Below are 22,284 nucleotides of genomic sequence, written 5' to 3'. Positions count from 1 at the left end.
TAAGCGAGGAAGGGGTAAAGTCAGAGCTTAATAGAAGCTGGTTATTTTGTTCAGTAAAGAAAAACTCTACATCATATATCGCGACAGCAAGACCTCATATTCTCTGGCACGAAATAACGGGGAAAAACATCGTCTTAGATTCAGAAACCTATGCTAATTAGAGTTGCGTATGTATTTTTACATACAATTTTAAGGAATCAATGCAACGTAGTGAAATATATGCCTAATTGCAGAAACTTTTCGAGCAATCCTCATATACGAAATATTGTTTGTATATTCCGAAAGTAAAGAATTCCAAATACAAGTTCTTGTTAATGTAAATGGTTCCCTATGTTCTGTAGCTTTGTGACTGGATGTAACTGAAATATTATCGAAACCACTACTTACTTCGGGTGGGGTCTTGAAACAGTGAGGGGGCGCGGTGGCTCAGTGGTAGAGCGTTCACCTCCGGTGCTTGGGATCCCTGGTTCGATCCCAGCTCGCGCCGTGTGGACTTTGTGGTTGACAAACACCGTGCTCGTGGGTTTCCTCGGGGTTCTCCCGTTTCCTCCTACTTTCTTCATTCCACCATTTCACTCATTTCTCATTATTACCATCTCCTTTAGCCTAACCGGCATAGCCGTGGGACGTAAAACTTAAAGATTTCATTTCATTTTCATTTTTGAAACAGTGAGGAAATCCATGTAAGTCTATTGTAGGTTACTGCTAGATATACCTGACACGAGATGTAGGTTCTTCTACTTTTTACACCTATTCAATTGAGCTTCTGTATTTGTAGCGTTATTAGGTCATACGGGATGGTGCAGAGGAAACGCATGTTTTTCAAAGAAAATTTGAGATCATCATGCAGGATGCAATAACGCGAATGACGTGACATACCCAGCGATACAGCCTGTCGCCTAGCGGAACATTTCGGACTAGTAAGAACTGCCCTTTTCACTCTGTTTACATTTTCTGGAGTTCGACCTGAATGGAGAAGACCAGATGCTTTCTTTTTCATCACAGATCCAGTACTTCTGAACGCTGCAACCCATCGGAGTATAATGTTTCGATTTGAGATTGTATCTTGACGTTTGACATTAAACTTTCGACGAAAAAGACGTAAACCGTGACCATAGAATTACTGTTTCTAAAGAACTGCTAGACCGCCAACACACGAGCTCTACGTTCCAACGCTTCATAGTAACTGAAACTGTATTGTTTGAACTGTCTGCCAACGGTCGCTCAAAATCAATATCCCTACTCGTCGCCTAGTACTAGCGGTTTTAAAAAACTTGCGTTTCCTCTGCTCCACCCTGTACTTCTTGCACCAACTACGTAACGAATGCATGCGTTATATCTTCTACTTGAAATAAACGTCTCTGTTATTGAAATAATTAAAAAGGACGAAATGTTGTGATGATGACTCTTGAGCGCAGACGGTATCTGTTTACAACTTGAAATCAATATATAAAAACACACTACTTGCCATTGTTGCTAAACTAAAGAAGATAATGTAACATGTTCATTCCACTATAGATAAAGAAAAGTACTCACCTCTAACATTTGTTGTAACGATAACGTGAGGCCTCCAGGGCCTTTATTATTATTCGATAATTTATTATTCCTATTCCGTACACTTTCACATCCTCGGCACTCAATACTCCCATCTGCCGTGCAATCGCCTGTAATAAGAAACTTCTTTAGCGAACAAGAATATTCCTTACTTAGTACAGTTATATCCAAACGAATCTCGTACAATCAGTTAAAATTAATCTAGAGTTCAATATATAACCTCAGAAGAACTTTACTATGTGACTCAATAGTCATCAGCAAAAATGTCCACTTAGATATTCTTTTGTGAAGAATTTCAAATATAACGAAAGTCTCTGACGTAAGAAAAACGTAATTCTCGCTAATACAGAGAAAACTGCACTTAATTAGGCAATAACAGATTGTAGCTATCCATTTCCCTGTAACGGAAACTCAATCACTCACGGGTTTTCTTCGATCAAATTTTACAAAGGATGCAAAACTCAAGAACAGTCTCAAGAAACAAAATACCATTTTAAGGTAAGTGAAGTTCAGTGTTTAATTATCTTTTCTTTATTTAAAAAAAAAAAAAGTCTGTAAAATTCGACCGGAAAAGACCACGGATGGTCAGTGCAATCAACAGATTATATTCCGTACTCAATATAACAGTAGGAGGTTATTTTTCGTTTTTTTTTTTTTTTTTTTAACGCACCAGTTGATTAATACCTAAATTCATTAATTAATTCACCAGATACTGAAAAACAAATGGTAACTTTTATTTTATTACATTTTCACATCGTCTTATATCAGTGGCGTAGTGGCAAACTTTGGCTCACCCGGCTTTGCTTCAGAGTTGACCCACCGTTAAAATTTTGGCCCGCGAATCCGGGTTTTTGACGCTCTACTGCAATACACGGAGTATAATGATGATTACCTTGATCAATCGACGATGACAAAAAGAAAAGTCTGATGCTGTTCTATCTTTAAATTGTAAAAGTTTTATGCAAACTACAGGAAAGAAAAAATTAAATTAACTGGCAGCACTTCCGATAATTAAAGGACAACATCCCTCCTTGATTTTTTTTTTTTTTTAATATCCATGGGAAAATTCTGCGCAGCCTGGCACTATAAAATATTGAAAGGATTTGTTTAGCATAAAGATTTCAAACAAAGTATTTTTCCTACAAAGAGGTATTTTCATCCTCTTTATTCGCCCACCTGATAGTTATGGGATAGCCGGGTGGGCCAGCCCTCTCCTACCTAATATATATCTGAAGTACAAAGAGGTGAGGTGGGGTTGATTTTGAGTTTAACGTCCCGTTCAGCAGCGAGGCTATATGAGACGTGGACCTATGATTAAGGTTAGTGTAAAGGGACAGGTTTTGCCGATAGATGTCACTAGTCTTCGTATCTCTCCCATGCATTTTTTTGCCTTTCACCAAAATTTACAATTTCTTTTACAAATTTCAACGTAGAGACTTCAAATTTTTACAGAAGAAACTTCATAACCTATTAAAGGAAACAATCCCCGCCGATTTTTTATTTAGAATTTTCTTCATTGTTGAAACAGTTCCATTGTTAAAGGTTTGGATATCCCAAGCCATTTCAACAATGAAGAAAATTCTAAATAAAAATACGGCACGAATTATTGCCTTCGATAGATTATGAAGTTACTTTTCTAAAAATCTGAAGTCTGTAGGTTTAAATTTGTAACAGAAATCGTGAATCTTCGTGAAAGGTAAAAAATACATGGAAGAGATACGAAGATTGTACTACCATCTATCGACAAAACTTGTACCTTTAAACCAACCTTAACGTCTCCCATGCCAAAGGCGTGTACGCTAACTCCTTAGCCACGAAGGAGTCATTTGAAGTACAAAGAGAATCAATAACAAAACTTCTGTAAATCAACAGATTTTTAGTAAATATGCAGGTAAACGGCAAACTGCTTGTATGTCCAAATACTGTAAAACTTCGAATTATTGATAATACAGGAAAAGAAGAGTCTTGTGTGTCCGTGACGAGAATCTTATCATTTTACCTCATCTTAATGATGAGTACGGAAATTTATTCGAATCAGATGGACTTCGTTTGTACTTGGAAAGCACTAAAAGAAAGAGCAATCTTATTTTTGTCATATCTTTAACCAATTTACAGTCTAATCAAACGTAAGGAAGCACATAAGAATGGTACTTTCATGTAATCAGAGAAAATATGATTAATTACATCGAAAGCTCACCTTCATGATTACAGAAGCCTTCCGAACAAGCAACTTCAGATCCTTCTGGTGAACTGGGGAGACTACAGGATCCTGACCCTATTTCATTGTTGTTCTCTGACGAATAACCGCAGTCCTGCGAGTGTTCACTGGATGACCAACACCCACCGCCTGCCCTGAACGCTGAATCCTGAGCACTCTTACATGATTGACACGGAGACAGCGAAAACTGAGATGATGACGACGACGATAATGAAGAAGAAGAAGAAACAGTTATGGAAGAGTCTCCGTCTGCGTCACAACCACATTTTGATGATGCCCCTGGTTTCCTCTTCAACGAGTCTTCTGTATTCATCTCCTTCCGCTTCGTACTACTTCGGTCTTTGTCACTTTCTTCTGGCGACACGAACTCTGGACCAGCCATTTCCTTCTTCTGTCGACAGCTCTCACAGTAACATAACGAATTCTTATTCTTCCTATCCAATAACTGAAGCTGAAATCAAACACATCACAATCACTTATAGTAATATTATAAATCAAGTTATACAGGAATTGAGAAGTGTGGTGAAAAAGGTTGTGACCCACAAGGAGGAGGTTGTTAGGTAAAGGCGTTTAAGTAATAAATTAACCAAATCATTTGCCCGAGTTTCTTTTTTATTTATGTTGATTCAAGGACTTCCTATGCTTAAATTGATGGTAGTTACAAGGACAAGTCGTAAGTCTTGGAATATTCTGGTTGTTCGGGCCATTCTGCCCTCTGTGTATGTCATAAAATTAAGAAGAAAAAGGAGGCTTATGTTTTTTCAGTATTTGAGCCTATTGTGAGCATTTCCAAAACTTGGAACAAAATATATGTTTTATGTAGTGTCAGTTTTGCTGTAGAGATGTCTCTGCAGGTCAATATGGTTTCTATTTGTAGCATCTTACTCTGGCGGTCTCTTGTCTTTCTTTTCAAAAATACCGTTAGGCCGCCTCCCTCATCTTTTGTCAGTGTTGTGTTGTGCTTTCCCGCAAAAGCCTCGTGTGCGGGATCTTCAGTGTTTGTGTGTAGTATTTGCTTATTCGAATACTTATTAATTCCAGCAACTATACAAATTTATACAGTCCAAAATTCCAGATGCAAAATAAATTGTTATTGTTTTCAGTAACTCATTATCTGTTTAATTAAATGCGCAAAACAATAAACTATTGTTTGGTCGACGTATACACTGGTATATAATATATATCATTATTTATTACAGTACAAAGAAAGAAGGTTAACATTCAAATAGCCCCTCGTGCTGGGACTGTCTGCACACCATCTCTTGTCTCTGAGACAAAGACGGCAATTACTACTGTTTCCATCTCCTACTGATTGGTGAAGCATTTTGATTTTAGAAAGTGTGCCACGGATTGAAACAGGTAGTAATTTGAAGACGCAAAGTCACGGATATGTGCGATGTGGCATCAGTTTGATTTCATCAAGTTCCTAAAATTTTTGTTGCGTTTTCCGAGCCGAATGAGGTTTTGCGTTGGGCTTACCAATGCAGGATATTTTTGTCGTACTTATATGGTCCAATTATTTGAAATAAAGATCGGCATTGATAGTACGACCACTAGGAAAAAACTCGAAATGAATTACCCCCTTGTAGTTCCACCATACAGAGCATGGTTTTAAGCTCGAAACGGTCCTTTTTGACAACGGGCTCTGGAAAATGGCCCCTGCTCACCCACTGCTTTTGCACATTCAAATTTCGCAAAAAAAATCACTTTTCATCGTACGTGACAATCCGTTTCAGAAAACGCGGATTTGCAGCAGTTGTTTACATACATCCACTCTCCTGGCTGAGCTGGGGTCAACGCATGCGGCAGGTCCTGATCTTTTTCCCCGAGTTCCTGAAGATGACGCAGTACAGTGACTGAAACACACTGAGTTGGTTTAACAATTGCCGTGATGGATTGCTGGTGATGGATTTTCTTCAGTGGCGTGTCGTATGGTCTCAGAATCTGTTACAAGGGGTGGGCGGACTCTGGCTGGTCTTCTCACATTTTTACAACCTGCATGAAATTTTTGAAACCAACGAGGTGCTGTACCAAGTTTCAATGCATTTTCTCTTTCGCATGACAAATATGTTGGGTTGCTGCCGCAGCGTTATACCCCAGTTCGAACCCCTACAGTAACCTTTCATAAAAATGAAATGAAATTTTCAGTTTTACGTCCCATGGTTTATGGCGGCTAGGCTAAAGGGTACGGTGATGATTAAAAGTGAATGCAATGGTGGAATGAATAAAGTGGGAGGAAACGGTTAAACCCGAGAAAACCCACGAACAGGGTGTTTGTCCACCACAAAGCCCACCTGGCGCTAGCTGGGATCGAACCAGGAAGCTCACGCTCCAAAGGTGAACGCTCTACCACTGAACCACCGTGCCCTCGGGTAACCTTTCATATATCTCGCGATGTGCGCACTCATCGTCATTGCTGAGGCTGACGAAGTGGTGATCTCTGTGTTAAGGTAGTCCCCTTGCCACACCACCTCTTGGACCAGTTTAATCTTGTGCTTACGATGAATCACGGTGCATACACGAGCCTGTGGTTTGGATCTCCTTTATATTACAACCATTAAATTACTTTGAAGAATCTGCATCAGTTAAATAAAAAAGTACAATCTGGTTTATCAAGTTTTTCGACCACACCCCTCAATTTCCTTCATGAATTTTGAACGAAATGATCAATGTACGATGTACTTCTCTCGTTTTTTCTCCTAAATTATATTTAAGTTGACTATTAAAAATTCGTAACTTTTGGAATTCCAAAATTCGTACAAAAAAAAGAACCTTAATAAGAGAATTAAAGAACTGAAGACAGCTGTTTCTAATTCTATTTCATATTTAAAGTTCTACTTTGAACTTCTCGATTCCAAATAATACAAAATACAGATTATTTGCATGTCTACCGATAAATTTAAACACTAATACAGTAGCAGTCATACATCTACTTTCTCAATTTTAGTCTTATAACAAATTCGGGCCGAATTACATACATGAGAGATCAGTCTTTCATTCAATTTCTGCAGTATTACACATATTTTCTGTAATTTTTCGTAAAAGAATATAACACTGCTTATATGAATTCCCAAGTATGTAACATTGCTTATAAGAATACCCCTTTGTTACAACAAGAATAAACAAAAAATCTTGAATAATACGAGGGCTCTCCAGAAAGTAACGGACGCTTTGAAATAAATTAACTGCATGAATAAACCAAATTGTATAATATATATTTAAAAAGTATACTCTTAAACTAATTTTCCACATAATCGTCATGCAAATTAAGACATTTATTATACCGTGGCACAAGTTTTTCAACACCGTGCGGTAGAAATCTGCCTCATACGATTTCAATCACTGGCGTAAACCAGTATGCAGTTCGGAGTCAGTATCAAAGCGTTGTATAGCGAGCCGTGTCTTCGTCGCTGGGAAAAGGTGGTAGTCGCTCGGCTCCAAATCCAGGCTGTATAGTGGATGATCGAGCACCTCTCATTCAAAAGCATCCACGAGCTCTCGGGTACGCTTGGCCGTGTGTGTGGACGTGCGTTGTCATTCTTCACTCATTATTCCATGTCCGTACACTTCACACAGTTGGCGATGGGTTTCAATTAGGTTGTGATTTTTTGCATCAAAAACCTAATCACAGACTGTACTTCACAAGACGAGGGATTTTCTATTGCAGCGCACATTGTAACACGTCACAGAGGACACAGTAAGAGCGTCATAGTTCTCAAGCGACAAACAACTGGATACGTACTAAGTGTACCAACGTTCTGACACCAAGATAGCGACTCTAGCCTCGTCCATTGCAGCGATAGGTCAAAACGTCTGGTACTTTCTGGAAAGCCCTCATAATAATAATACAAACAACTCCGCATATTTGAATTTCGGCAACCGGATTATGAAAAACCTACACTCTAGATGGATGAACCTCCAAAATATTGCAATGTCGACGTTATAGATTAAACTCTATAGCACTATAACCCAATAAATACTTTGGCCGACCACACAGTTTGCTAGTACGTCCTCTTTCATTGCTACTATTTTAATATATAGACCACAGTTCGCTACTGTTTTTTAATTCAAAAATCTTTTTAGTGCTAAATCAATATCTAATATTCCCCATTTGAAACCATATACAAGCTAATTTGCGCCAAAGGGACACTATACAATAGTAATCATCAAATAACGATACACCACGTAAGTTAAAACTATGTACAAACATCCACTTTCTTTTGAGTTAACCTTATAATTTTGGAACTTAGTGTAATTTTTTCGACTGGTAAGCGACCTACTTACACCACAGAAACAGAATAAAGCTACTATCAATGATGTTGTTTCACAAGACCTCTTAAGTACGAAGTGAAATCTTTAACGTGTTTGAATTCAAATCAAGTACTTACATTTGGGAAACATGAAATCACACCGCAGCAGTCGAAACATAATGCAATTTTTCTTGTTTTTCTAAGAGAAAAATATTGTAGAAAAATAAATACAATGGAAGTAAACCAACCTCACAATTATTTTCTTTCTCGTCGTGCTCAGTTCGTTTCTCCTTCTTCTTCTTCCTCTTTTGCTTTTTGTGTTCTTTCCTTTGTTGCTTTGCAAGTTCTTCCTTTCTAATTTCTTCAAATAACAATTCTAATTCAGATATCCCTCGCTTCCTTTCAACGGACATCTACAACAGAAAATGTAACAATAAGAACATAGTGAATATTCATATTCTATCTATAAGTCAGATGGAAAGTTTAATTCAGTTATTGATTTCAATAAGGAATATCATATAACGTTGCGTATTATGTAAATACTAAATATATGTATGTGAACAGAAATTATTTATAAGTGTATAAAGCTGCCATGGTCTGTGTAAATGAGAGGCTGTTTAAATTTTGAGAGTAGTCTATGAACGAATGAAGCTAGAGCTTTGTCGCTCCGTCGCATAGTGACGTTACGGTCTGTAGTGAGCGTAAGTGGTTCACCGTCAGTTCCGTTTTATTCCAATGAAGATCCCAGCGATCACACTTGATTTTTGTCTGTTTATTTATTTATTTATATGCTGGGTATTACTGGCATGTAACGGCCTTAAGCCCGTCACATATGAGATGACGTCCTTCGGCGAGCACACTATTCAGGGAAGGGGAAAGGGAGAAAGCGGCCTGGGACTGTATGTTAAGTACCATACATTTGCCTGGTGTACATGAGAACCTCCCCCTTCCCCCCCAAAAAAATCAATCAGGATGACTGGTCTAAAAAAGCTGTTACACCTTTTCGCTCGAGTGTTCCCACCGAGAAACGAACCCGGGACCGCTCGCACCAAAGGAGAGACTGCTAGCGACTACGCTACGCGGGCCACTGCGTCTATAGCTGAGATCTGATTCCTTACCATTTATTATCCTAACAACATATGTAGTATAGTAGGTTTTCTATTAGAATTATAATTAAGTCAGAATCGAAGCTTTGCTTCTTTAAAGGATTGGATTCTTTACAAGATTGGTAGTTACTGATACAGATCACCAAAAGAGGCGGTAAGTGGGGAGTCTGGCGCTGCCAAGACAGGGACTCGAACCTGGTCCCTAATTTAAAAAAATCTTCACAACGTCTAAACCCACTTCTTCTCTCTCCTTTCTTCAACTATATAATTTAGTCTCTTACGAAGAAAGATTAAAGATGAGAGAAGTATCACGAATGAATTTCCTGCATGGGCTATTTTTCAATCGTAACAGAAACTTAAACACACAAGTAGGAAAAAAAGCATTAGACAAAATACCAAAACATCCTTTCATACTTGAGTCATATCTAATATTTTGTTTATTGGAAAGAAAATTTACAGCCGAAGTCTTTAACAATGTCGTATTATCTTGTAATATATTCGGGAACCACTAGAACTTCTGTTGCCATTTGCTGGTAGTTGAATGAAACTTAAATGTTTTCTGTTAGATTTAACAGGATAAATGAATAATGTGTGTTTGTGTAATGAATAAAGCTGATTGATACAAAGTGCTCCGAAAGGAAAACAACAAAACTTTACATACGTTTCTCACGTCAAAAATAGAAGAAAGTTTATCTTGAGTTTTGCCGAAGGATTCACTGGCTATGTATGCGCGCGGAAGTTGTGTCGGCCAAATGCACTGACGGAAATGCATAATTCACGCATTTAGTCCGATGTTGGCGTATAAGGAAAAGGTAACGATTCGACGAATATGGTATTTGCCTTAATAACATGCAAATAATTTAAGTAACCACATAGGCAATTGTTTCAGTATGTAGCCGGTACTGCAAATGTTGACGCACTTCCAAGCTGAGTGTAGCTCTTGATGCAGCTGGGTGAGGCCCTATCCCATCCTTCCTTACACGTACTCAACAGCATTTAGAACGGGAGACCTAGCTGGCCACAATACACAGAAGAGACTGAACACAACACGCTTGATGGCACTGGTGGTATGGAGAAGCGTTTTATCTTGCTGGAAGATAAGACTTCGTAACGTAAAGAATAAGCTCACAAGATGGAGTGACAACGTATGGGGGCATATGTATTTTATAATCCTCAAACTAGATTAGAAATAGGTCCTATACAGCGAAAGCGAACACAGGTCTACAGACATGTGCACTCATATCAGAAATTATTGTCGCATGTCTATAAATATGTTGTAGGAATATAATTTGTTAACGAATTCGCCGGTATTTCTTATAATGTTAGTATGTATATAATCGGCAAAGAAATATATGTGGAAAATTTCATGTCAAAAGAACAATAAAACGAAAATAAAATGTTCTTGTTCATTTAGCAATATGTTGTTTTTATCATTCTAATTTTCGTATTTATAATTCTTTTCCTATGAAATTTACCACAAATATACATTTCCCGATGATACACACAGTATCAGTATTAATACCCTGCAAAATCATTATCAAATTATATTCTTACAAGAAGACAGTTATAGATTTGCGACAATCATTTTGGACATGAGTGTACATAGCCATCACTAACTATCGCCCTTAATCGCCTCGGAAATGCAGTTTCGCCCAACACTATCGAAACGTTCTCGGCTATAAGCAGGAGTCAGGAGTAATCATGCCAGAGAATCAAGGGAACGTAGTTGTCTACAATTATTCTTGCGCCCACGTGGATAAAGGAGCAAGCGATTCCCTGCTGGCCACCTTTCTGTCAAGATTCAAAACGACCCTTTTGTTCAGGCGTTTCTTGGTGCGTGGGCACTGACGGACTAATCTGATGTGGAAACAATCTGCTATCCCGCCTGTAACACTAATATGTCACGACACATGAGAGCGGCAATTCTGTGGAAGGATCACCTGGCCTCTGGGCAGCTCCACTATATGGCCCCGGCCGATGTCACTTACTTGCATAATAGGAGTTTGTTGGTGTCGTCTGACATGGTAGACCCAGTCTGTGATTCACACACAACTAGTACACACTCGTCGTATTATTCGCAGCTACTAGCAACTTCTCTACTGTGGTCGGTGTGCTGAAACCTTCAACCTAAGAATAGTATACCCTCTATAGACACAAATTCCGTGATGTGAATTTCGTTTGAATCGAACGATCACATGGAGCGTTTTTTAAATAGGCTTTTACCAGCGTATATAAGTAATCACGAAAATTACCACAAGGACACTGACAAACTTCGCACACATGTTTCTTTTTCAGTACCTTGCACTTTACTTACAGACGCATAATTGCAGGTCTATAGGTGCACAAGTTACATTGACCACAGAAAATGAAATAAAATGAAATCTTTAAGTTTTACGTCCCACGGTTATGCTGGTTAGGCTAAAGGAGACGCATTGACCAAAGAGAACATTATCTCAAAATTTTGTGAGCATATCTTTCGCAAACATACCATCATAAGTATGCGTCTCTAAAAGTACACGATAAACTTTTTCTTGCGAAAAACGAAACATGAGAGCTAAGTATATCAGGTTCCTTCGGGTTAGTTTTTGAGGTGATATTTGGCCGACACAACAGATTCGTAGTTTTCCTCCACAACACTACATAATTCAAAAATTACACAATTTTGATCACGGTAGTTCTGGGAATCGGTGTTCAAAAATTCCAAATGAACCCACCTCACACTTCTCACTTACAAAATTTTACCAACATTCTAATATAGAGATTACTATTTAATTATTACTCTAGTTGCACATTTATGATTCACTAACAAATGCTTCAGGGCAAACTATATTCATTTAAAAATTAAATAATAATAACAACTCACTTCGAAACTTCTCCGTAATGCTTCTACTGAAACTGCCGTAAGAACCTGACATGTTTGTTCCTCTTCTCGTAATCTCTGTTGAATTCGATGCAGTCTTTCATATACACACAAGCCTAAACACGTTAAAACTTCCTCCTGTGCGATTTCTAACGTTTTGGCGTGGCGCTCTCTTCGGCTGAAACAACACAATTTTCTTCTTAAATAATTCAACAATAAAACTTTTAATATACTAACAAACAGTTCTGTCAAAAATAATAATTATCAAAATAATGAGAACACTAACAGATATTCAAATTACTTTTAATGATAGGAAAGTTGGAAAACCTAAGAATGTGTAGCTAAAGTTACAGATTAAAGTTTCAGGGAAGATATTTACAGTGGTATCCCGATTATCTGAGTTTCAATTAACCGAGGTTCCGTGTTATCCGAGTTTAATCCAAACATACAAACAAACAATAAATAAATAAATAAATAAAACAAAATAACTAGTTTGGTTACAACAATAAGCAGTCTGTAGGCTTTTGTTTCAGCAAGAAAGCAAAAAATGAACCTGGCATAACGATGACGAACCGACCGACGTTGCCACATTTAAGCGAGCGAGCATTGTTTCACAAATGAAGATGTGTGTGATTAGTCGCGAGACGATAAACAGTATGAACTATCTGATGAGGCTATTGTAAATTTAGTAACACAAAAAACCAGTTTGGATGATAAAGAAATGGTAGATGTTGAAAGAATCAATCACACGGATGGTTTGAGTGCGATCGAGAAGGCACTGCTCTACGCCGAACAGCAAAACGACACTGCACTAGCTGACATTATGATGTTGCGACACTTGCGTAATATAGCGGGTAAGAAACGAGGCAGCTTACTGAAGCAGAAGTGTGTGATTTTTTTTTTTTTTAATGATATGTGTATGCTAAAAAGTACTTTATTTGTATTGTGTTTTATTTACGTGGTATCAATACCAAACCTTCATTTTACTTACTGTATTATGGCTAATTCCTTAGATACTGTACTGTAATCCCAAAAAATTAATAAACACAGTAACAATAAATAATCTAACAAAGAGAAATAATCAATAAACAACAATAATAAATACTGTACAAAATTTTCTATATATCCATCCGTGTTAACCGAGGTTTTGCTTATCCGAGTTAGATCCGGTCCACATTAGCTCGGATAATCGAGACTACTGCAATTTCTTGCTTGTGCAGGAATTTTTATTAGGTTAGAATTCTGTCGCATTCTTATATTACTCATTATTCTAAATGATTAAAGAAATATATTACTTGTGTATCATTGTTGCCAAGTTCTCTTGGTCTTGTTTTTCCATCAATGCGGGAAAGTCTGTGTGGCTAATTATATATCAGGGAAAATTTTTCGAAACCGCTCTTGGAAAACGGGAAAAGTCAGGAAATTCTTTCTCGTAATTTTCGTAGCCACCCTCTTAAAATTATAAAACTACGAGAACTTGTAATTACAAGTACCAAAAAGTATCGTTGTAATATTATAGGAGACAAAAGCAACACTCTGTAATACAATTTCCCAAAACTACACCATTTTATGCAGTACAATAATCTCTACGTATGTTTCTACATCTCCAAAACAGGTTGAGATAGCGAATTGCTGTAAACGGAATTATGATCCTTGTGTTTATTGTAAGTCATTTATGTGACTGATACTTGACTAAGAATGTTTTCGAAATAAAACCTTCTGAAGAAAGTGTAATTTCCAATCTCCCGCAATTTTGGTGTTATTTGTTAGAAAAAATGAAGTGAAATGTTTCAGTTTAACGTATCATGATGTTAATTTCTTCACCATAAGAGTTAGTTGTTTCTAGTATTTCATAAAGAAAAAAAAAATCACTTAGAAAACATCTGAGATAAAAGAAACCGTATTTTGAAAATGGCCAAATTCACTTATCCTGCCTTACACAATAAAACTGTATAATGTGTTTACAGAGGTGAATTGAGGCGTTCCTGACGAGCTCAACCCTGTTGACAAAAGGAGTAAAAAAAAAAAAACTACGGAAACAGCTGCGAATTAACTTCTCGTGATCATAAAGGTAAGTGCTTAATACTTAGCATCTTTCAACTTCCATAAACATTCTCTTGTAACTATTTCACTACTGCGGTCGTCACCGTGAATTCAATGCGTTGACGGCGAACGAGTATACCTTACGAGAGCTGGCAATAGAATATATATTTTTCTAGAGTGAAAGTATTAGTGACAATGCTGCTAAAATGTGAGTGATAGTGATTCTAAGAATCATAAAAATGATCTATAGCGCGTGCAACTTACTAAGAAAACCTGCTGTGATGTAATCTCAGCAAAAAGGGTTTTGACAGTCTCCAAATGCTTCTGGAAAAAAGTTAAATAAATAAAACAGTAATGCAAATAGATTTTGGAGTGCTTGGTTCAATTTTCAACATATAATTACCTTCCAATTAACTCCGGTTCAGCCCTTGTAATGAGATGAGCGATGAAATCCGTCCGGCACTGGAGGTGTATGTGTTTCTCTGGAACACAACGTTTAATGCCAGCGTATAAAGACGGCAGGTACCCTTTCTCTCTTCCTGGTTCACTATCTTCTACAAGTAACGTATAAGCCTTAAGAACCTTTGATCGACATTCCGTACAAAACCTGAAAAGAATATGATTATAAAATACAACAGTATCAATCAAGTTGCCCACAGTTTTAGACCAAACAGAAGACCCCTTAGAGCTTAAAATCAATCTTTTATGACGTTTCCCTATCACATTAACAACATTCATTTTTTGACAGTTTGTAAAGAAAAATAAGTTTAATAGTATTAAATATAAACAAATACTGGCTGCGTGTAGTGAAGACAGCTTTCTCTCAGTCATCACTCATCAGGTCAGAAGTTCAAATCTTTGACAGCGGCATCAATTTCCAAGGAAAATTTAGGATCAGGAAAGGAAGAACTGTGACACACTTATTTTTGTATAGTAAAAGAAAAAAATAATTTTTGGTCGTACTGACTATCACTTCAAGTACTATAATATATTTGCTGAGAGAGGTTATAAGTCACAATAAGCAAGTCCTACGAGTAAATTCAACTTCTCCCAATTACAAGACCAGTCGAAATACATATCACGACCATTGGAATTTAAATATGTATTCACAGCCCCGGAGGTCCGTATATGGATCTCCTTTGTATTAGAGATCACCGAGAAGTATTTTCCGAAAGGACAAAAGTGAGTTAAATGTAGATCAAAAACTGAAATAAAAGAATAAATATTGAAAACCACAATAATTCACCCATTGAAATTTTCTTCTACACTCACACAAATATTTCCTTGAGATAACTGCGTTCAGACATGTATTGCACCACGTAATTATTGTATCAATAGTAGTCGAAAGCTTCCACATTAATTTTGCTTCTTATAAGGGTATTTATTTTTCATTTATTAGTTTTATTTTTTAAAAAAAAAAAAAATGAACTTGTGATACTGCAGAGTGTATGTCTGTATCAACTAGCCAATAGTTGTATCCCTGCAGAAAATGGATTGTCAGTCTCATAACATCATTTCAAAGGTTATGATGAAATTGAGTAAATTTTTATAAATAACCGTATCTCATTTTCAGCAGATACAACTGCTTTTTTAAAATTTTGGAATAAATTTAGAAAAAAAATGAAAAAGAACATGAAGCGCTGAGAATTCCGTAAATTGAGTTCGCATCACCGCCAATCTACTGTCTAGATATTTCCCTTTAACTACTTAGCGGTCAATTTTTATGCAAAAAAATATTCCGAAAAATTCATATTTTAAATCTGATATAAATAAAATAAAGAGTATGTTTGTGTGTCTGTGTGCGGCCTGGGGATCAGACGAGTGGACCGGGAGTTACCAAATTTTGGTCACAGGTACCTTGGTCCAGGCCCCAGACCAAGACGAAGTGTTTCTTTTTTAATTCGAACCAGCAGGCTTTCGGGGGGGGGGGTACCGGGACATGTAAAAGCAGTAGAAAATGACGAATATTAGCGACGAATTCATAGTTTTCGCGGTCGCTGAGATCAATGGTGAAACTCCGATCGCATTAATTTCCAAATTCACCCCATTCGGCCGCCGGCCGGAGGTCACCAGGAAGGGGGGGGGGGTATACCGAAACATGTAAAAACAATCGAAAATGACCGATATTAGTGTCACATCCATAGTTTTCGAGGTCGCTGAGATCAATGATGACACTTCCATTAGGCACGACTTCCAAATCCAGCTACCTTTGTATCCGGGCCGGGGGTCATCTGCGGGGGGAGGGGGTACCGAGACATGTAAAAGCAGTAGAAAATGACGAATATTAGCGTCGAATTCATAGTTTTCGCGGTCGCTGAGATGAATGGTGATACTCCTACACGCACTGCCTTCTATACAGCCCCATCGGATGGGAGCCAGAGGCTTTTTTTTTTTCGTTCCAAAATTCGAACCATGTCTCTGGGTGTTTACTGGGATATGTAAAATAGTAGAAAATTACCGATATTTTTGTTTCTTTCGTTGTTCAGTTTGTTTACATAGATATTTTATCTGACCCATGCGAAGAATGGGTATTTCAGTTTGTCTACCATAAATATGTCCTTTCACAACCAACATTCCAGTTGGCGTTAAATCAACGGACTACAGGGTAATCCGTTTTAATTCAATGCAAAGAACCCCTCTCTGCAACGATCAGAGCGTAAGAAAAAACAATGCCCGAAATAATTCCAGATAATTCATTTTTACATATTATCTTTATATGTAAGAATTTGGGTGAATCCTGGAAATGATTAATTACTTTTTCAATGTCTTGGCTTTACTCTTCTACATATGAATAATTCTGAAAATTACAGAAAAATAATTCAATTACCTATGTTTACGAAGATAGTTCTCCAGTGTTTGTAGCAATGTACTTGCTTCAATAAGGACTACTTCTTCCCTACATTCGGATCGCATGCATTCCCATACATCTAACCATCCACCCATTGGCCTTGAACGCTGGGAATCCAAACAATGCAGAGCGCAACGTCGGCTTTTCTTCGATCGAGGTTGATTTTCAACTATACTATTAAGTCTCGCCCTGAAAGAAATGAGAAAAAATATTACACAAAACAAAGTTACAACACAATGGACATATTTCTAGTACAAACTTAATTTTACTTTCAAAGAAAAACCCAGTATAGTGTGTGTGACAGAGAGAATGTATGTATGTACGTATGTATCACCCCTCGTACATCACATTCATTTTCAAAAACCGGCGGGAGCTCATGTGGTTCGGATTCCACGTTAATCAGTAGGTCTACGTCTCATATAGCCTCGCTGCTGACCGGGACGTTAATCTCAAAATCAACTCAACTCAACTCAACTCATTTTCAAAAAGTGACTGGCAATACCGCTAGTTACAGCATAAGGTTCATAAAAACACGGATCGCAGAAATAAATGACATCTCAGTTTTAAGTCCCACAATTACCCTATGCAGGCTAAAGAAGACCTCGATGACGAGAATGAAAAATCATGGAATAAAGAAAGTGAAAAAAAAAAAACCGAGACAATCCATATGGCGTGCACGAATTCTCTGGTTTTTCCGGGTCACGATTTACAAATTTTCATACATATATATATATAATGTAAAAAAGCAACTATATTTTTCCAGACCTCACCTAATATTCCCTACCAAATAGCCGGGTAAAGGAAAAGAAGAAATGGGTTGTAACACGTAAAAATCCATATTTAAAATTCCCTGACTTTTCCACGATTTTTTACGAGTAAGATTAATCGTAAGACTTTTCCCAGTTTTCCAGGTCGATGGGAACTCTGACGGTGTTTGTCCACCACAAAGCCCACTTCGCGCGCTGGGACTAACCAGAGTCCCTATGCACCAGAGGTGAATGCTCTACCACTGAGCCACTGCGGCCACTCCAGACTGTTGAATTGAACAGCTACCACAAAATGTTGTAATTCCAATGCTCCTAACTGCAGAATACAAGTTTCACTTGTGGAGGACCGTTTGTACCGAAATTATCGACAAGCACCTTATTCAAAAAAGCTACCGAATATATACACAGGGTGTTAATGAACTATACCGACAAACTGTAAGAGGTGATTCCTCACATCAAAATAAGATCAAAAGTTCATATGGACCTATGGCGAAAAGTGCATAGTTTCACAGCTAGACCTGTCCAAAATCGCGAAAAAGCCAAATTTCAAGAGGCTCTATTTTAAATTCGAGAGACTGTATATGGTGGTCCGTATCAGCGTAAAGGAAATTACTCATATGCAATCCACAAACGCATATTTCATAAATGTTCAATGGGTGTATAAGAGTATTCCGTGCAGGGTGAAATTCATAGACATGCCATCAACCGAATCTTGAGATATGCTCTGACTTTACGATTGGTCCAAATTAGGCAAATGACCAGCCTTCACAGCAGTGAACACGGAAATCTTTGGCGTGATGTCGGAAGTGTTAAAGATCCTTAGCAGTACGGTCTCTTGCACTCGGGAAAACGTATGCTGCAATGTTTTCTTTCACGCTTATAAGTGAAGAAAACGTGAAATATACCGTGACGAAATACATATCATCACACGTTATTCCGAACACAAAAAACATGGAGCTGCCGGTTCCTAACATTTCCGTCTTCCCTTCGAAGCACTGGATGTCCATTGTTGTCAAGGCTTACCTCCTGCCTACTTTGGACCCTCCTTGAAATCAGGTTATATCTGAAAACTCTATTGAGAACATATCTGAGAATTACACCCTGTAGGGAATACCCTCTACATCTATTGACAATTGATGAAATATGCAATTTTGGATTGTGTATGCGTGGCTTTCTTTACGCTGACAAGAACCATCATCCACAGTTTCTGGAATTCCAAATAAGGCCTATTGAAATTTAGCGTTTTTGCGATTTTGGGCAGCCCTAGCTCTGAAACTATGCACTTTTCGCCATAGGTCCATATGAACTTTTGATCTTATTTTGATGTGAGGAATCACCTTTTACAATCTGTTGGTATAGTTCATTAACACTACGAAGATTATAGATTCCTCTACGTCCCAACAAAAAAGTACGGGTCATCTCATTCAGGCAACGCAGAATGAAATGGATTGAAAGATATGTTGTGTAACATAGTACAGTTGGGTACAGTATAATCTCTCCCAAGAGCTGTGAGCCGTATTTATACGTTCAGCTGTCTGGCTGGACAAGTCAGTCACAATCTACAGATGCAAAGAGATTTTATCATTTTCCTGCACCTCGAAAGAGCTGCATCTCTAAAAAAAATAACGCAGTGGTGAAAGAATATATCAGGGTTCCTACTGATCGGGAAAAATCTATTTCCCTAACTTCTCCCTGACCTTTGGGAGGAAATTTCCTGACGTTCATGACAGGTGTCGGATGATGTTGACATATAAATAAGAAATAAATAACGGTGAATATTTATATAGAGAACATTTATTCCATAGAGACAAATAACAATCAATTGCTCATACGTACATTTCACTTACCACCCATAAAAATCTCAGCAACGTTCCATATTGAGATCATTAATGTTTGGCTAAGCTGAAATTGATGTACAATTAATGTTAGAAAAATATATTTTATAAAATTTCCCTGACTTTATCTGATTTCCAATCTTTTCCCTGAGTTTCCCTGACCTACTCCATTTTCCCTGAGTTTTCCCTGACCAGTAGGAACCCTGTATATATATACAACCTAGATATTTCAGTTTTCTCTGTTCTTTTCTTTTTGTTCCTATTTCTTCTTCTTCCTCTCAGATGAAGCAATTCAACGAAGGAGAGTATAATGTACCTTTTTAATGTTTGTGATTATATTTTCACCATCTTGTATTTGGTCTAGGAATTAATTCGTGCGGTTGGTACGCACACATTGAAGCTGTAGTACAAACACAAAATACATAAATACCTTAAGAAAAATATTGTCCATCGCTAGCCACCACTTTCGCCCATCTGTCAGGCAATGTACGGATTCCGTGGCAAAAGAAGTCCTCATCCTTGGAAGCGATCCAGTCAGAGACCCATGTTTCGATATCTTCTGAAGAAGTAAACCGCTGTCCAATCAAATCGTTGTTCATGCAATCGAACAAGTAGTAGTCCGAAGGAGCAACGTCTGGTGAATACGGCGGGTGGGGTAAAACTTCCCATCCGACATTTTCTAAATAGGTTTTGACCGGTTTTGCGACATGTGGGCGAGCGTTATCATGTTGAACAATAAGTTTATCATGTCTGTTCTCCCATTCTGGTCGTGTTCTGGCCAGAGCTTGCTTCAAACGCATTAATTGTCGTCGATAACGTTCTCCATTCATAGTTTCACCCGGTTGCAGCAGCTCATAGTACACCACACCTTTCATATCCCACCATATGCACAGCATAACCTTTGCACAGTGAATATCTCGTATTGGTTGTGATGGACCTGGTTCACCTGGTTTCACCCAGGCCTTTTTTCGTTTAGGGTTCTCGTAATGGATCCACTTCTCATCACCCGTATTAATTCGATGCAGAAACCCCTTTCTGCTCTGTCGTTGAAGCAGCAATTCGCAAATGGTTTTTCGTCTTTCATCGTCTCTGTCTTTGAATTCATGTGGAACCCAATGTGACATCTTTTGAATCATTCTCAGGGCTTTCAAGCGTTTGGAGACTGTTGTTTGATCAACGCCTAATGCTGCTGCAAGTTGTTCCTGCGTTTGACACGAATCCTGCTCGAGCAATGCTGTCAATTCTTCGTCTTGAAATTCTTTTGGCTGTCCAGCTCGCTCTTGGTCTGCCAAGCCGAAATCACCACTTCTAAACCGTGCAAACCACTTCTGACACGTTCGCTCAGCTAGAGCATGGTCACCATACACTTCCACCAAAATACGATGACTTTCAGTCGCACTTTTCTGCATGTTAAAGTAATGCAGCAGGACACCCCGCAAAAACACTTTATCAGGCACAAATTGCGCCATGTTCACTTAACTACAAACTGGTGTTGTTGACGCTTTAATCCACTGCCCTATACTACGAACGATACGCGGTGACAGGGGTTTGCAACACATGTGTGGATACACGGAACTGTGGGACGCTCCGTTCGTTGCGCCATCTCTTGTCCACCCGCACGAATTAATTCCTAGACCAAATAGTAAGTAATTCGGTTTATATCCCATTTCAAAATAAAGCTAAAACTAAGTTAAATTACTGAAAGACGTGCGTGCTAAAAAATAAAAAAATAAAATAAAAATAAAAATAAAAACATTATAACCCACCTATGACCATTAAGAAGAGTACACAACACTTGAGGGAGTTCCAACTGCTCTTCTCTTATAGTTATATTTCCATCTGATGTAATAACCAATGGATCTAAGGCTGGATACCCTGTTCTCATAAGATGATAAAACTGACGCTCTACACTGAAAAGAGAAAATGAATTATATCACATATAAAGATTTTTAAACAAGACGTAATAGAAAAATCTTGATAGCTATAATTTTCAACTACCTTGTTTTAATCTCTGAAGAAGAAACATCAACTATAAAAAAAGAAAAAAAGTGATGCATACTTTGGTATAGATCGATACTTCTTAAAAAAAAAACATTATGTAGGACACGTATTACTGTATAAATGCTTCAAGGAATACAAAACACTGTATTTTCCACGGTGTTATGTAATAATATGCGCATACATCTTCTCCCACGTTTTCATCATGACTCACAAAGTGGTAATACAAATGCAGCACAGTGAGGTTATAAGATGGCGACAATGCAGAAAAACACAACTTCTGTGTTATATTATATGCAAAGTGTTCTATTATTGCAGTGCAGTATATGTTAATAAGAAAAATGAGGATGAAATCTTAGTTTAACGTCCCACGATTATGCCCATTCGGATAAGAGATGGATGATTAAGGCAGGTGAATTATCATGGAATTGGTGGAATGAAAATGCGAGAGAAAATCCATGGACACAATGTTGTACACCACAAACTTACTCCTGTTTTAATGCCCTATGACTTTTTCTTTATAAGTAGTTAAGGACGTGTTTACGTACCTTACTCCCAAAAACACTTAACAGAACCAAGGGAACTCCTTACCTTCGCTTTTATGAAAATTAACAGGGGAATGCTACAGAACATATGGACTGAAACTAAACTACCACTCGGACGTAGCCAGCGGGGCAAACAGAACATTTGTAGTGTACGATAACAGCATCATTTCATGTATCAATCATTATTGCATGTGTAATAATCTGGAAAATTAAGTTCGAAACCAAATGATTCAAATATATATCGCGTTATACTTGACGTA

The 22,284-nt window shown here is 37.8% G+C and overlaps 1 protein-coding gene across 1 annotated transcript in view; it reads right to left on the bottom strand.

Moving 5' to 3' along the window:
* Positions 1-22,284, bottom strand: part of LOC145694350 (gametogenetin-binding protein 2-like) — a 76,300-nt gene that overhangs the window by 2,801 nt on the left and 51,215 nt on the right. Inside the window, exons 3-9 of the mRNA XM_081770483.1 lie at positions 21,248-21,391; positions 16,859-17,068; positions 14,435-14,638; positions 11,992-12,166; positions 8,271-8,435; positions 3,752-4,223; positions 1,537-1,664 (exon numbers count right to left, since the gene is read on the bottom strand). Of these exons, the coding sequence (XP_081626609.1) occupies positions 1,537-1,664; positions 3,752-4,223; positions 8,271-8,435; positions 11,992-12,166; positions 14,435-14,638; positions 16,859-17,068; positions 21,248-21,391 (1,498 nt within the window). The remainder of the gene's footprint in view (positions 1-1,536; positions 1,665-3,751; positions 4,224-8,270; positions 8,436-11,991; positions 12,167-14,434; positions 14,639-16,858; positions 17,069-21,247; positions 21,392-22,284) is intronic.

Source organism: Thermobia domestica, chromosome 9 (assembly GCF_964235325.1).
Source record: "Thermobia domestica chromosome 9, izTheDome1.hap1.1, whole genome shotgun sequence".
Taxonomy (NCBI): Eukaryota; Metazoa; Arthropoda; class Insecta; order Zygentoma; family Lepismatidae; genus Thermobia; species Thermobia domestica.
The sequence above is the reverse complement of the archived record's forward strand: the minus strand, read 5'-3'. Positions and strand labels throughout refer to the sequence as shown.